The 14,754-nt window shown below is 40.5% G+C and overlaps 1 protein-coding gene across 2 annotated transcripts in view; it reads left to right on the top strand.

Annotated features, from left to right (window-relative positions):
- The window catches only part of CD1A (CD1a molecule), a 16,876-nt gene extending 8,733 nt beyond the window's left edge, over nucleotides 1-8,143 (top strand). Inside the window, exons 1-6 of one of the 2 annotated variants that reach the window (XM_011928485.1) lie at nucleotides 3,941-4,590; nucleotides 4,938-5,204; nucleotides 5,878-6,156; nucleotides 6,661-6,939; nucleotides 7,296-7,386; nucleotides 7,556-8,143. In XM_011928485.1, coding sequence (XP_011783875.1) covers nucleotides 4,533-4,590; nucleotides 4,938-5,204; nucleotides 5,878-6,156; nucleotides 6,661-6,939; nucleotides 7,296-7,386; nucleotides 7,556-7,565 — 984 coding nt within the window. In that variant the 5' untranslated portion in view covers nucleotides 3,941-4,532 and the 3' untranslated portion in view covers nucleotides 7,566-8,143. Of the gene's footprint in view, nucleotides 1-3,940; nucleotides 4,591-4,937; nucleotides 5,205-5,877; nucleotides 6,157-6,660; nucleotides 6,940-7,295; nucleotides 7,387-7,555 lie in introns of those variants that run through there. The other variant, XM_011928486.1, reaches the window with a different exon arrangement.
- Nucleotides 8,144-14,754: the final 6,611 nt, after the last annotated feature.

The raw sequence follows: 14,754 nt of genomic DNA on the forward strand, positions 1-14,754 counted from the left end.
CCCTCTTCTGGCTTGTAGGGTTTCTGCCGAGAGATCTGTTGTTAGTCCAATGGGCTTCCCTTTGTGGGTAACCTGACCTTTCTCTCTGACTGCCCTTAACTTTTTTTCCTTCATTTCAACTTTGGTGAATCTGACAATTGTGTCTTGGAGTTGCTCTTCTTGAGGAGTATCTTTGTGACGTTCTCTGTATTTCCTGAATTTGAATGTTGGCCTGCCTTACTAGGTTGGGCAAGTTCTCCTGGATGATATCCTGCAGAGGGTTTTCCAAGTTGGTTCCATTTTCCCCCTCATTTTCAGGCATCCCAATCAGATGTAGATTTGGTCTTTCTGCATAATCCCATATTTCTTGGAGGCTTTGTTCATTTCTTTTTACTCCTTTTTCTCTACACATCTCTTCTCACTTCATTTCATTCATTTGATCTTCAATCACTGATACTCTTTCTTCCAGATGATCGAGTCGGTTAATGAAGCTTGTGCATTTGTCATGTAGTTCTCATGTTATGGTTTTCATCTCTATCAGTTCTTTTAAGGACTTCTCTATTTTGGTTATTCTAGTTAACCATTCGTCAAGTCTTTTTTCAAGGTTTTTAGTTTCTTTGCGCTGGTTACGTAGTTCCTCCTTTAGCTATGAGAAGTTTGATTGACTGAAGCCTTCTTCTCTGGACTCATCAGAGTCATTCTCCATCCAGCTTTGTTCTGTTGCTGGTGATGAGCTGCGTTCCTTTGGAGGGGGATATGTGCCCTGATTTTTTTAATTTCCAGCTTTTCTGCCCTGCTTTTTTCCCATCTTTGTGGTTTTATCTGCCTTTGGTCTTTGATGATGGTGATGTACTGATGGGGTTTTGTTGTGGGTGTCCTTTCTGTTAGTTTTCCTTCTAACAATCAGAACCCTTAGCTGCAGGTCCGTTGGAGTTTGCTTGAGGTCCACTCCAGACCCTGTTTGCCTGGGTATCAGCAGCAAATCTGCAGAAGATAGAATATTGCTGAATAGCGAGTGTTGCTGTCTGATTCTTGCTCTGGAAGCTTTGTGTCAGGTGTGTACCCCACCATGTGAGGTGTGAGGTGTTGGTCTGCACCTAGTGGGGGATGTCTCCCAGTTAGGCTACTCAGGGGTCAGGGACCCACTTGTGCAGGCAGTCTGTCCATTCTCAGATCTTAACCTCCGTGCTGGGTGATCCACTGCTCTCTTCATAGCTGCCGTATGGGGGCATTTACCTCTGCCGAGGTTTCTGCTACTTTTTGTTTAGCTATGACCTGTCCGAGAGAAGGAGTCTACAGAGACAGGCCAGCCTCCTTGAGCTGTGGTGGGCTCCACCCAATTTGAGTTTCCTGGCAGCTTTGTTTACCTACTTAAGCCTCAGCAATGGCCAGCACCCCTCCTCGCTGCCACCTTGCAGTTAGATCTCAGACTGCTGTGCTAGCAATGAGGGAGGCTCCCTGTGCATGGGACCCTTTGGGCCAGGTGTGGGATATAATCTCCTGGTGTGCCATTTGCTAAGACCTTTGGTAAAGCACAGTATTAGGGTGGGAGTTACCCGATATTCCAGGTGTTGTGTATCTCAATTTCCTTTGGCTAGGAAAAGGAATTCCCTTCTCCCTTATGCTTCCCAGGTGAGGCAATGCCTCACCCTGCTTCAGCTCTCGCTGGTCGGGCTGCACCCGCGGACCAGCGCCACCTGTGCAACATGACCCAGTGAGATGAACCCAGTACCTCATTTGAAAATGCAGAAATCACCCATCTTCTGTGTCACTCATACTGGCAGCTGGAGGCTGGAGCTGTTCCTATTTGGTCATCTTGGGCTGAATCTTGCTCTGTTGCCCAGGCTGGAATGCAGTGGCATGATCTCGGCTCACTGCAACCTCCTCCTCCTGGATTCAAGTAGCTGAGACTACAGGTGTGCACCACCACACCCGGCTAATTTTTTGTATTATTCGTACAGACAGGGTTTCACCATGTTGATCAAGTTGTTCTCAAACTCCTGGCCTTGTGCTGCCCGCCTTGGCCTCCCAAATTGCTGGGATTACAGGTGTGACCCATCGCACCTGACCAGTTTTTTTTTTTTTTTCTTTCTTGCAATAGAGGAGACAGGTCTGGTTGGGACTTACTACCTTTCCCATGCAGTAGCTGTTCTCATTCCTCAGGCCCGCATCATGAGAGAGGATTTATCTGGTCTACGTCTCTGACCCTAATCTTTCAGAAGACCCTGATGAGGTTTACAGAAAAGGGCTTAGAGACTGATGTGAAATTCCCTGTTTCTATGACTCCCAGGGCTTCTATATACTCATGCTAGCTTTCACTAATTTGTTTAAAATTTTAGCTGAATTTTTCTTCTTACTGGCTTGTATAGTGTCTGGCATCTGTCCCAAGTAAACAAGGGTTTGCATTCCTTCTGTCCTTGGAGGAGTCTGGCTTTCTTTATATTTTGGGTTAACTGGTTGCCCTGATATTTCAGTTCTTTGATAAATTCAAGTTGTGATTTTGATGGTCTGGCTTCAAACAATTGTACATATGAAAATGAAGCTCTTTACAGCTTTTTGCATGCTAATCTTAACTTTAAAAAAATTATCTGTAATCCCAGCACTTTGGGAGGCCGAGGCAGGTGGATCACCTGAGGTCAGGAGTTCGAGACCAACATGGTGAAACCCCATCTCTATTAATAATATCAAAGTTAGCCAGGCGTGGTGGCACACACCTGTAACCCCAGCTACTTGGGAGGCTGAGGCAGGACAATTGCTTGAACCTGGAAGGCACACGTTGCAGTGAGCTGAGATCACGCCACTGCACTCCAGCCTGGGTGACAGAGTGAGACTCCGTCTCAAAGCAAAACAAAACAAAATAAAAACAAACAAATAAACAAAAATTATTTGCAGGCCATGCCTGGTGGCTCATACCAATAATCCCAGCACTTTCGGAGGCTGACACAGGAGGATTGCTTGAGGCCAGGAGTTTGAGGTTACAGTGAGCTATGATCATTCCACTGCACTCCAGCCTGAATAACAGAGTGAAACCCTGTCTCAAGAAAAAAAATTTTTCCCCTATATTAGCTTCAGATATTTTTTTTGAAAACCAAAAAATAAAGTAAATAGCCCAAACACATTTATATGGATGATACCTACAAAGCACAAACATATATTTAGAAGTCCTTGAACAGTAACAAGCAACATAAAAGAGGAATGTAAATCTGTCCAGCAAAGACTCGTTTATGACAAAACAACCCTGAAACATCCAAGTCGGACTAATAAAAAGGGATCCTGGGATACAGACTTTGGAATATTCCATTAACTTCACTGCTCACAAGTTCTGACTAGTTTCTTATAAGTAATAGGAAATTTACAGCAGGATCCTTTATGTAAACCTCATGGCAGCAACTTGTACTTTTATCCTTAATAAAAGTGTATGAGATTCTCATCTCACTATGTAGGGTTACAAGTAACTTTTATGATATCTTTAAAAAGTTTCATGTTGAATATGTCCTCCATAATTAAAAAATGGATGTATTGGCTGAATTCATTCACTTGACAAATATTCACTAAGCACCTACCACTTGCGAGGTATTCTGTTAAGTGGGGATACAGTGTGATAATGGCATGGAACTAATATCCAAGTTAACCATTGAAGTCAAAATTCTGGGCTGGCAAACTTTAGTTAGGAGTCCCCATTTTAGAAAATATTATTTCAAGCAGGCCTCGTTTTTATCCAGAGAGTGTATACAGTATAATAAAACTCAGCACACTAAGATTTATAGTTCTTGTGTTCTTCTCCCTGTAAAAACTCCTTCAATAAAGTGATTATGTTGTCAACTACTGCATATCCTTAAGTACCAAGATGCTTGACTCCAGGCAGGTGCTAAGAGATTCTGTTGGGTGAGTGAATGTGTATCAGTGAAAATCAAACAGAGGAAATTTTCTTTCTTGTTTTTTTTTTTTTTTTTGTGATGGTTACTGGCTCTTCTCTAAGAATAATGGAGAAAAGGTGTTAGTTTATACTGTCACACAGGGCAGTCATAGGAGACTCTGACAAAGCAAATAAATCAATGTTAAATCAGAAATGAGAATGTAGTAAGGGGATGAAGAGACAGGGGAAGAAAATACATGGGAAAATATTGAAAAGGAAAGAGTGATCAAAAACAGCAGGGACATGGGAACATTGGGAAGCACTCTGGGAGCCATTTAGTTTTATGCTCTTATTGTATGATTGAGGAAAAAAAAATGTCCTTAGTGGTTAAGTGGCTTTTCAATGCCACGTCAGACTTGTTCCATAGCAGTTGAATTAGGGGAAGGTGAATAAGTTGGAAGTTGGTGACAAGGAGAGAAGTTGGAAACTAGAGAGGAGAGTCAGAACCAGAGGGAAATGAGAGCCTAAATAGGCATCTCAGGGTTTTTGGAGTGAATTTTCTTTGTTGCAGTCAGGGGAGGTTTGTCTGTTGGTTGCAGAAAGAAGTCAGAATAGAGATATCGTGGGGGTAGGTTTGTTTGGAACAGAAATCAAAGACCATTTTTTCTGAGAGAAGGAAATAACATCTGCAAATGACATGCTGTTTTTGCTACTTTCATTGCTAGCTGTTCTCCCAGGTGGTGGCAATGCAGACGGTAAGAACTCTGACAACTGCCCAGTTGGGTGGATGAAGGTCTGTGTGTGTGTGTTTGTGTGTGTGCACATGTGTGTATGTGTGTGTGTATATATGTGTGTGTGCTTTCCCTAGCATATACCTGGAAAGTGAGAGTGCCAGGCTGGTTCCATTCTGACTGTCCATGACTCCAAGTCCTCGAGCTCTGTTGAAGGTGGTTGATAAGTCATGGGGCTCTGTGGCAAGCAAACGTCTGCTAAGACCACGATGGATCCCCTTTTCTCCAGATTCTGAGTTCCCCCACTCTGGCCTCTCTCTATTCTCTTTGTCAATTTCTTTCTCCCCATTCTATTTGTTCTTTTGCCACAGGACTCAAGGAGCCTGTCTCCTTCCGTGTCATCCTGATCTCATCATTTTACAACCATTCCTGGAAACGAAATCTGGTCTCAGGTTGTCTGGGTGATTTGCAGACCCACACCTTGGACAGAAATTGCAGCACCATCATTTTCCTGTGGCCCTGGTCCAGGGGAAACTTCAGCAACGAGGAGTGGAAGGAACTGGAAATGTTATTCCATGGACGCTGCGTTCGGTTCCTTGAGGGAATGCATAGATACTCTCGTAAATTGCAGTTTGAGTGTGAGTTCAGTTTCCTCCATGGGGAGTGGGGAGGTGGGAGACAGGGGATGTCTCAATGTTTCTTATTCCTGTAGGAAACAGCCTAACTCTCTTCTGTATCTTATTCTATTCTTTCCACCATAAAACTGCAATTGTATACTTTTGGGCAAGGGCTATTATCCAGACCCTAATTCTTCAGACACTTCTGCTACTTATGAACTTGTCTGTTATTGACTGCAGGGTTATGCATTATTACCTCTTCTTACAGGTGTCCTATGGCCACCCTTTTTCCTGCCCTACAACCAGATACTTCAGCTTTCTCACTTTCTCATTCATTCTCTTCAGCAGTCTCTCTCTATATACTCAATTGTAACCCATTGCATTCCATTCAACTTAAGTTGTTGTAATCCCAGTTCTCTTACACCAAGTCCTTCCTCACCCACAGCATTCACATCACTTTCTTTGACCAATCTGCCCTCTTCCATACGTTACTAATCTTTTCCTCCACCTACAGCTTCCACCAGTTCCTCTTTCTCTGAATCCCTGACCAAACGAAATTTTATTCCATTATGTCAAACCCTGTGAACTTCCCCCTTCTGCTTCTGCAATCCTTGCTTCTACTCCTACAATCTTTGCTTCTACTCATTTCATTTTATCTTTTTTTCTCCCTCTTTCCCGTATTTCATAACCCCAGATCCTTTTGAGATACAGGTGACAGGAGGCTGTGAACTGCACTCTGGAAAGTTCTCAGGAAGCTTCCTTCGGATAGCTTATCAAGGATCAGATTTCGTGAGCTTCCAGAACAATTCATGGTTGGCATCGCCAGTGGCTGGGAATATGGCCAAGCGTCTCTGCAAAGTGTTCAATCAGAATCAGCATGAAAATGACATAACACGCAGTCTCCTCAGTGACACCTGCCCACGTTTCATCTTGGGTCTTCTTGATGCAGGAAAGGCACATCTCCAGCGGCAAGGTCAGTCCTGCACCCTCCCTCCAAGAACTTTTGATTTGAAAATCATACCCTTCCACCACCCCCTTCCAATTTGGAATAAGGAAGAGCCACCCAGAAGTGGGAAAGGCTGGATGCAGTGGCTCACATCTGTAATCCCAGTGCTTTGGGAAGCTGAGGCTGGAGGACTGCTTAAGGGCAGGAGTCCCAGACCAGCCTGAGCAACATAGTGAGACCCCAGTTTCTAAAAAATAAAAATAAGTTAGCCAGTCATGGTAGCACACACCTGTAGTCCCAGTTACTTAAGAGGCTGAGGCAGGAGGATAGCTTGAGCCCAAGAGTTTGAGGTTACAGTGTGCTATAATTATAATTAGGCCACTGCACTGCAGCATAGTGACAGAGTGAGACCCTGTCTCAAAAAAAAAAAAAAAAAAAAAATGGAAACGATGTGTCTATCTAAACTTCTAAACTGCTGTGGAGATATGAAACTCCAAGTCTGTATTTGAATATCTTTTCTGTCCTTTGCAGTGAAGCCCGAGGCCTGGCTGTCCCGTGGCCTCAGTCCTGGACCTGGCCATCTACAGCTTGTGTGCCATGTCTCAGGATTCTACCCAAAACCTGTGTGGGTGACGTGGATGCGGGGTGAGCAGGACCAGCAGGGCACTCAGCGAGGGAACATCCTGCCCAATGCTGATGGGACATGGTATCTCCGAGCAACCCTGGAGGTGGCCACTGGGGAGGCAGCTGGCCTGTCCTGTCGGGTGAAGCACAGCAGTCTAGAGGGCCAGGACATCATCCTCTACTGGGGTGAGAAAGAGCTGGGGCCCAGGCTGGAAATGCCAAGAGGTGGTCCTCAGGCATAGAGGCAGGGCAAGCTGAAAATTTTGGGATTTTAGAAACTATAGCCCCAACATGAATAAAAATAAGTAAGCTAAGAAATGGAAGTGTTGAAAATGAGGGCACGGTAGATGCAGGAGAATGCTGAGGATAAGATGAAGAATCCATCTCTGAGCAGGGATGAGAGAAAAACAAAAAAAGAAAAGAGATTGGTAAGTTGGATACTCAAATGAAACAAAGAAGCCAAGGGAATGCAGTGAAACGGGGAGTGGATGAGGTAAAATGGAGTGGATTATAACATCCTTGGTGTCTCCCCAAATTCACAGAACATCGCAGTTCCATGGGCTTGATCATCTTGGCGGTGATAGTGCCTTTACTTCTTCTGATAGGTCTTGCGCTTTGGTTCAGGAAATGCTGGTGAGTTCTTTGCATGTGTCTTTCCTACTCTTAGTCCTTATCCCACTTATCTTCCCATGTTTTTTGTTTCTCTCTCCTCAGTTCTTCTCTCCCCAGTCCCCTTCCCTCTTACTCCTCAATTCTTAGCTCCACCTTATTCAGAGTGACTTCTCTCTCTGTTTTCGTCCAGTTTCCGTTAAGATACACCATGATCCTCCTTGTCACCCTTCTCCTTTTCGGGTGAGAGACCAGCAGTGCAACAGCTCACGATACACCTGAACACATCGTGGTGATGACGTCCTCTCAACTCTCCTTGTAAAACTTTTGTCATTTTTGCTTGTTTCTGATTAATGATCATTTGTCAATATAAGCTCAATTTAGTTTTGCAGGATTTGTTGTTCTGACCTGGGTTCTGGAACTTTAAAATTCAAATTTTATCTCCAAATGGAATGGGATCCTAGCAATCTTCACATGTTCAACTATTAGTGGATCATCAGACTTGTTACAGATGTCCCTTATTCCCGAGGGCCTTCCCTGACTCACAAGTGGGAAGCGGTCTCTTCCTGGTCTGAACTCCCACCACATTTCAGCCGTACTTTGCTAACTGTACTCCTCACTTCCTCTCCTTTGTTGCAGCTATTAGGTCCCCCTTTTCCTTCTAATTTTTCTACTCTTTCAATGCAAAGTATGTGTGTTTTTAATATATGCATCCCTGGTGAAGTATCTTGGCTTCATGAAACATGTTCTCAATAAATATCTGTGTTGAATTTATGCCAAATTTGTAGTCTTTTCTTATTCTTTTCCTTCCTGGTGCTTTTGAAGTAGTTGAGACATTTGATACTCTTCTGGTTAAAAGCCTTCTTGCTTGGAGGAAATTTTACACATTCCTAGTTCTATAGTTTGTTCTCTGAGCTCCAGAGGAGAAACACAATTTTCTCTCTTACTACTCCTATCATTCAACTATAGAGAGTTATTCGAGTTAAATTAGTGTTGCAGGTATGCAAGGCAGGATGTATATCTTTACTATTCAGTGGTTCAGGGACAAGCAGCAGAGTTCTCACACTGGAGCTTGTTAGAAAGGTAGAATTTGGGCCTCACCTTAGATTTACTGAATTATAATTTGTATTTTGGAAAATCAGCAGGATACTCACAAGTCCACTAAAATTTGTGAGGCACTGATGCTGGTGATGCCTGAGATGTAGTACAAGTGTGTCACTGAAGAGAAAATGATCAAAAAAGGGAACAAGAGTGTTGCTCCTCAAGATTGAAGTGAGATTTAGGCAAGTAATATCGTACTGCACATTCTTATTATTCAAGAGAGTTATGTTGTGTGCAGTTGCTGCAAACACTGGATTCATGAGCACTGAGCCATTGTTCCCAGGGAAATACAAGTGTTATGTTCTTGTGAGCTTTTTCACAACATTTTTGTTAACTGATGAGTACATAAGCTTCTTTTATGTGTGTTTCTGTTTAAAGACATCTTATTTTATATATGTATATATTTATAATTAATTCATTATATGCAGTATTTCCATATAATAAAACACTATCTAAGAAGTGTTTAGTATATTCCTGACCTTGGTTAACATGATCATAAATTTCTTTGGTTTTCAGCCTCACAACATTGCTGTCCACTATACTTAAAAAAAATGGTTGTCATTTCATGAATCCACAAATGTAGTTATTTTCCCATAGCTTCAGCATAGCATAATAGATGTTACTTTCCCAAGCAACCTCACCTACAGATGGGTGAATTTCCTCCCCCTTTTCCTGCATGTACTGCACTGTTGATTTATTAACATTGAATTCATAGTCAACAACCATGTAACTATAACAAAGCTTATCTAACATACACATTTTTCTCTGTAAGGCATGTCACAGCCTTCTTATGCTTAGGAAAATGAGACAACACTTAAGCATTACACTTGGGAGCCATTTAAGATTGTGAAATCACCAACCAAAAACACAAAAATGTGAAAAAGTTGGCACTATATAGACTACAAAAAGGATGCTTGTTTACTGTGTGAGAGCTGGAATATAGAGACAGAGCACCACCTTTTTCGACCTTAGGAACATGTTCTTTGAAGGACTCAAATTTTGTACCTCTCTGCACATATTCATGAATGATTGTGAAAGTGCTATGAATATATATCTAGGGGCTACACATAAAATTTGGCAAGTAGACAAATTAGAAAATATAACATTTTTGGATAATGAGGATTGACTATTGAAACCAGATGGTAGTATTTGTCAAGATATCCATAGCAAGCTTCAATTACTTTAGGATTCATGAATTAATTCAACAAATATTTCTTATGATTCTGCACATTGATATTTTCATTTCTTTTTTATTTCTCAGTTTTCTAGTATAGTAAATTATTTTAGTTGAACTTGGGGAAAGGGACTTAGCTCTAATTTGTTTAGAAAACTGAGAAGAGGGGTCTAAGGCAAAGGAAACATCTAGGCAGACCAGGTGTAGTTGGCAGCAGTTGCATATATAGACATTTTTGGAAAATGAAGTTGTGATGGGAGAAGGGGAAAAGAAAAATATGGGATAGAGGAGAGCAAAGAATGGGACTGCTGCAGTCTTTCTACCTGGGTTAGACATGATAGGTTCCAACCCATTTGGGTTTCAATCCACCTTGCCACATTTGCATAGCAGTCATCTGGCTTTTGGTTGGTTGATACCACCTTCAGCTCTAGCAATCAGCCTAAGGCAATCATTTGAACTCATCCTTGACAATGTGATAGGCTAAAGGATGGAAGGTAACCTGAGATTTAAGCCAATCATCATATAGATCCCACTTACCCTTGCTCAGAGTGGTCGTTGAGGGCTATGTACCTGTTCTAAAATGACTTTATTTACATGACGCTTGATTCTTGTGTTTGACAATAGGGAAAATAAATGCTCTCTCTTGTCCTGGGTGGTATGGTGGGAAGTATAAAGCTTGAAACAGCTCAAGTCATTTTTTTTCAGCACCACAGAAATCACACAGGCAAGAAGGTAGAGGCAACGGACTCTCAGAAGAGTCCAGATTAAACTGTATCCAAAGCCTGAATGAACCCTGGACTTATCAGTGATGGTAGATGATACATTTCCTTTACTGTTTCAGCCTATCATGTTGGGTTTTCTCTTGTTTGTGCTTGAAAGCATCCTATCTGATTTACATGGACCATAGGGGACACTTAGCTGATTTTACTCTTGGTTGAAGTATTCCTCTTTATTTCCATCTTCCTCCTCCTCCTTTCCTGAGATTGGCTGTATTTTAAAATTGATTTGTTTTCTTTCACAGGTTAAGTATTCTTTATCTGAAATGCTTGGAATCACAAGTGTTTGAGATTTCAGATTTTGGGGAGGGGCTTTAGAACATTTGCATATACCCACCAGCTGAGCATCCCTAATCTGGAAATCTGAAACTTGAAATGCTCCAATGAGCATTTTCTTTCAGCATCGTGTCTGTGCTCAAAATGTTTTAAATTCGGGAGCATTTTGCATTTCAGATTTTCACACTAGGAGTATTTGACCTATAGTTTTTCTTATATGTGTCCTTATCTTTTTAAACACTTACACTGTCCTGTTTTTAACTATGCCGCCTGGATTAATTACTCTTCTGAACTTTTCATATGCTTCTGACCAGGAATAAAAGTGCTGCATCTGCTGCTAAGTGAGTGACTTTGGAAAGGTTCCCTGATCTTCCTTCTTTTATTTGGTTAAATGGAGGCAAAAATATATACTCTTAGGATTTTCATAGGAATGCAAAGGCAATTTAGTGTTATTAAAATGCCAGGAGTTTGGTCTACGCCCTGCTGCTTGGACATAGAAAACCAGTTACTGAGGCAATGAGTATTGCCAGGGAAGAGGGCTTTAATTGACTGCTGCAGCTGAGGAGATAGGAAATCAAACTCAAATCCGTTTCCTTGATCGACTAAAATTAGAGATTTATAGGGCAGGGAAGAAACGGAACCCTGTGTGGCAAAATAGGAATTAGGTAGAGGTAAGGAAGAGGAGTTGGTCAACAGTAAGTAGGTGTTTGTTTAAGCAATCATGATGGGTGAGGAGTCTAACATCTCATTGTCCAGATGCAGTAGTTTGGTAGGTTTCAGTTGTTTTTGACAAAGTTTTGGTTCCTTGGCCAGGAATGTATTGCTAGTAACTTGGCTGCTGTGGGCTGGGAGAATCTCAAAAGCCCTCCTAAGCAGCTGCCAACACTTTTTTGGCCACAAGTGGATGTCAGTTTTTCTTTCTCTGGCCCTACGTCTGCCGGCCCCACTCATGTTCCTGATTGCCTAGGAAGAGCAGCCATTGAAATGTGTCATCTGAGTCTGGATGGGTGAATGTCTTTTGTGGGTACCAGGTAGTGGGATCTTCTGCTCTCAATGTGGGGAATTCTGAAGGAATTTCCATTTGCAGGTTGAACAAGCCCAACTGATTGATATAGGAAAGCACCCTGACTGTTCCAGTTTGGACACATTTGGAACTCGTTGGTTGCTGCAGCAATTGGACAGTGTTTTTAGTGATTGCTTGTTTATTTGTGTGTGTCAATACAGCCATAGGAAATCAGAATTTGATAACCTGATAATATTTTGTAACACTGTTTGGCTCCAGTGCTCTTTGGAATCTGGAGAAGTTTGGCTTCTCCATGGGTCATGCTGTTGAGTGAGACAGTGGAATGGTGTTACAGTGTTACGTGTATCTAGGCTTTTAGGCTGCTGTTCTAAGCAGGGTTGGGCCTGGTTAGTACATGATGTTCCTCTAGAGTGCTGTTTGGCCCCAGTGTTCTTTGGAGTGTGGGGAAGTTTAGCCTTTAAAAATCGAATGACCACAGAAACTGCTTTACCCAAATTTTGGTTCAAAGCCTTCATTGGATTACCTATTGGGGCAAACAAAGTTGAGCCATGTGAACATGTTCCTAAACCAGTGGGTTGGTATTGCTATCTCATGGCTAGAGTTTCAAGGTAAAAGCTATTGCATCTTTGTGTGTGTCTGTATATACATGTTTAGATGTGTTTATGTGTATGTACATTTATTATGTTGTATGTTGTGTCTACCAAATTGGCTTACAAATAAAAGAGCATCTCATGCACTAAATAAATAAATCAAAGCCACTTTCAAGTTTATGTGACTTAAGTCATCTTTAATAAAAAAGCTGGCTTTAAAATCATTGGTAAGGTAAAAATAGGAAGGTCTTAACAATGTTAGAATACATTTTGGTCTGGATTTTATAATCGTCTTTGCTAGATACTTTGCGGTGTCAGCGTTTGGCACAGAAGGTTATAAAAGTATAAACCCAACCAAAACAAAATGATCTTTGTTTGTGTGCCTTCTTTGGCAAATAAGACGAATTAAATGTTGTTAGTTTAATAAAAAAAGCTGAATCTTCTAAGTTATTGGCAAAAATACCTATGTATTTAAGTTGCTTACTTAGGTGAGCACCTAATATTCATAGGCTATTAATAATGGTCAACAGAGCAATAACCTGAAATGATGACTACCTTTGTCTAATATCTCAGTTTTCAGAAGGAACTTATATAAACTGTTTAAAAAGATGAAAGAATTGAATACGTGTAAATGGAATACATGCTTGTAGGTGAGCTTTTTGTGTAATTTAAAATCTTAAAATTATTTTTGATGCTTCTTGGATGTCTGGGTCATTTCCAATTAAGAAAGGGTTACGATATGGAGAAACATGTTTTTATAAATTGTGGAGTGTCTTCATCTATAAAATGCAAATATTTGATTTTCATCTATAAAATGCAAATATTTGATAGACAGCTAAAGATTTCTTGCTTCCTAGTTTTCACTAAAATTTAAGGTTACTATATACTTTAGTACATAAAGCCTGCCAAAGAAGATGTTTTCTTATTGAGAAATAGAATAATTTTGTCTAATTCAAACATTTTCTGAAGTTTTATTCCAATTATGGACTTGAAAAGCTTATTTATGAACCAAGGTAGAAAGGAACCAGTAAGTAGGGGAGAAAGATGTGAAGAAAGTTAAGGATATAAAGATGTATTTTTAGCAAGAAAGGTTAAAAAGAAAGGAGGATAATTTTGTGCAAGAATCTTTTTTTTTTAACTTTTATTTTAGGTTTGGGTTACATGTGCAGATTTGTTATATAGTAAACTCACGTTGTGGAAGTTTGTTGTACAGATTATGCACCAACCAAGTACTATGCTTAGTACTCAATCTGCTCCTCTCCCTCCTCTCATCCTCCATCCTCAAGGAGGCCCCAGTGTGTGTTGTTTTCTTCCTTGTGTTCATGGATTGTCATCATTTAGCTCCCACTTACAAGTGAGAATATGTGGTATTTGGTTTTCTCTTCCTGCATCGGTTTGCTAAAGATAATGGCCTCCAGCTCCATCCATGTCCCACAAAAGATATGATCTCATTCTTTTTTATGGCTGCATAATATTCCATGGTGTATATGTACTATACTTCCTTTATCTAATCTGTTATTGATGGGCATTTAGGTTGAATCCATGTCTGCTATTGTGAATAGTGCTTCAATGAACATTTGTGTGCATGTGTCTTTACGGTAGAATGATTTATATTTCTCTGGGTATATACCTAGTAATGGATTAGTGGGTTGAATGGGTATTTCTGTTTTTAGCTGTTGGAGGAATCACCATACTTCTTCCCACAATGGTTGAACTAATTTACACCCCCACCAACAGTGTATGTGTGTCCCCAGCGAGAAAACAATCTGACAGCAATTTTTTTTTCCTAAAAATGAAATGAATAAAAAAAAAATCTAGGACAAAACAGAAAGTCCAAGCATGACACAGATGGCTTTTTGAAGACATATGTTGTTTTCTTTCTGTTCCTCTGTGTGTTTATCTTCATGTACATATAGAGAAAATGCAAAGTTGAAAAATTTACATAGTAAACATCCTTTAAAAACTGATAGAAAATTAGAGACATTTGGCTAATTAACATTGTTCATAGTTAAAGCTCTTAGTCTTGATGAAGGTACAATAAGAATTATTAAAAAGAAATACATTGGCAGCTTGATAATTCTGTTTTAAATATAGTTAAGCATGGAGCCAGATTTAACATGGAGTCAAATTTTACATAAGTGCTTGCATTGCTTTGTTTCACACTGTATTTGCTATTCTACATAGAAAGTACTAGCACTAAGGTACTTATTGGTCATATGCCTAAAGTGAATTTCTTAATTTCACAAAACAGAGTGGTACTGGTGGATTTAAAGACATTAGTTAGTATATCAGAAACAGAATATCTGTCATATATTTTTAGGCTTGGGATAACACTGTAGACTCCAAGGTAAACTGAGTAGAAGAAAATTTGGGGCTTATTTTCCTGTTGGTTTGCTTTTAATTTTCTTTTATTTCCAGTTTGTTCTCCTTTGGGTTTTACATATATAAAAC

The sequence above is a fragment of the Colobus angolensis genome, unplaced genomic scaffold (assembly GCF_000951035.1).
Source record: "Colobus angolensis palliatus isolate OR3802 unplaced genomic scaffold, Cang.pa_1.0 Scaffold77, whole genome shotgun sequence".
In the NCBI taxonomy this organism is placed as follows: Eukaryota; Metazoa; Chordata; class Mammalia; order Primates; family Cercopithecidae; genus Colobus; species Colobus angolensis.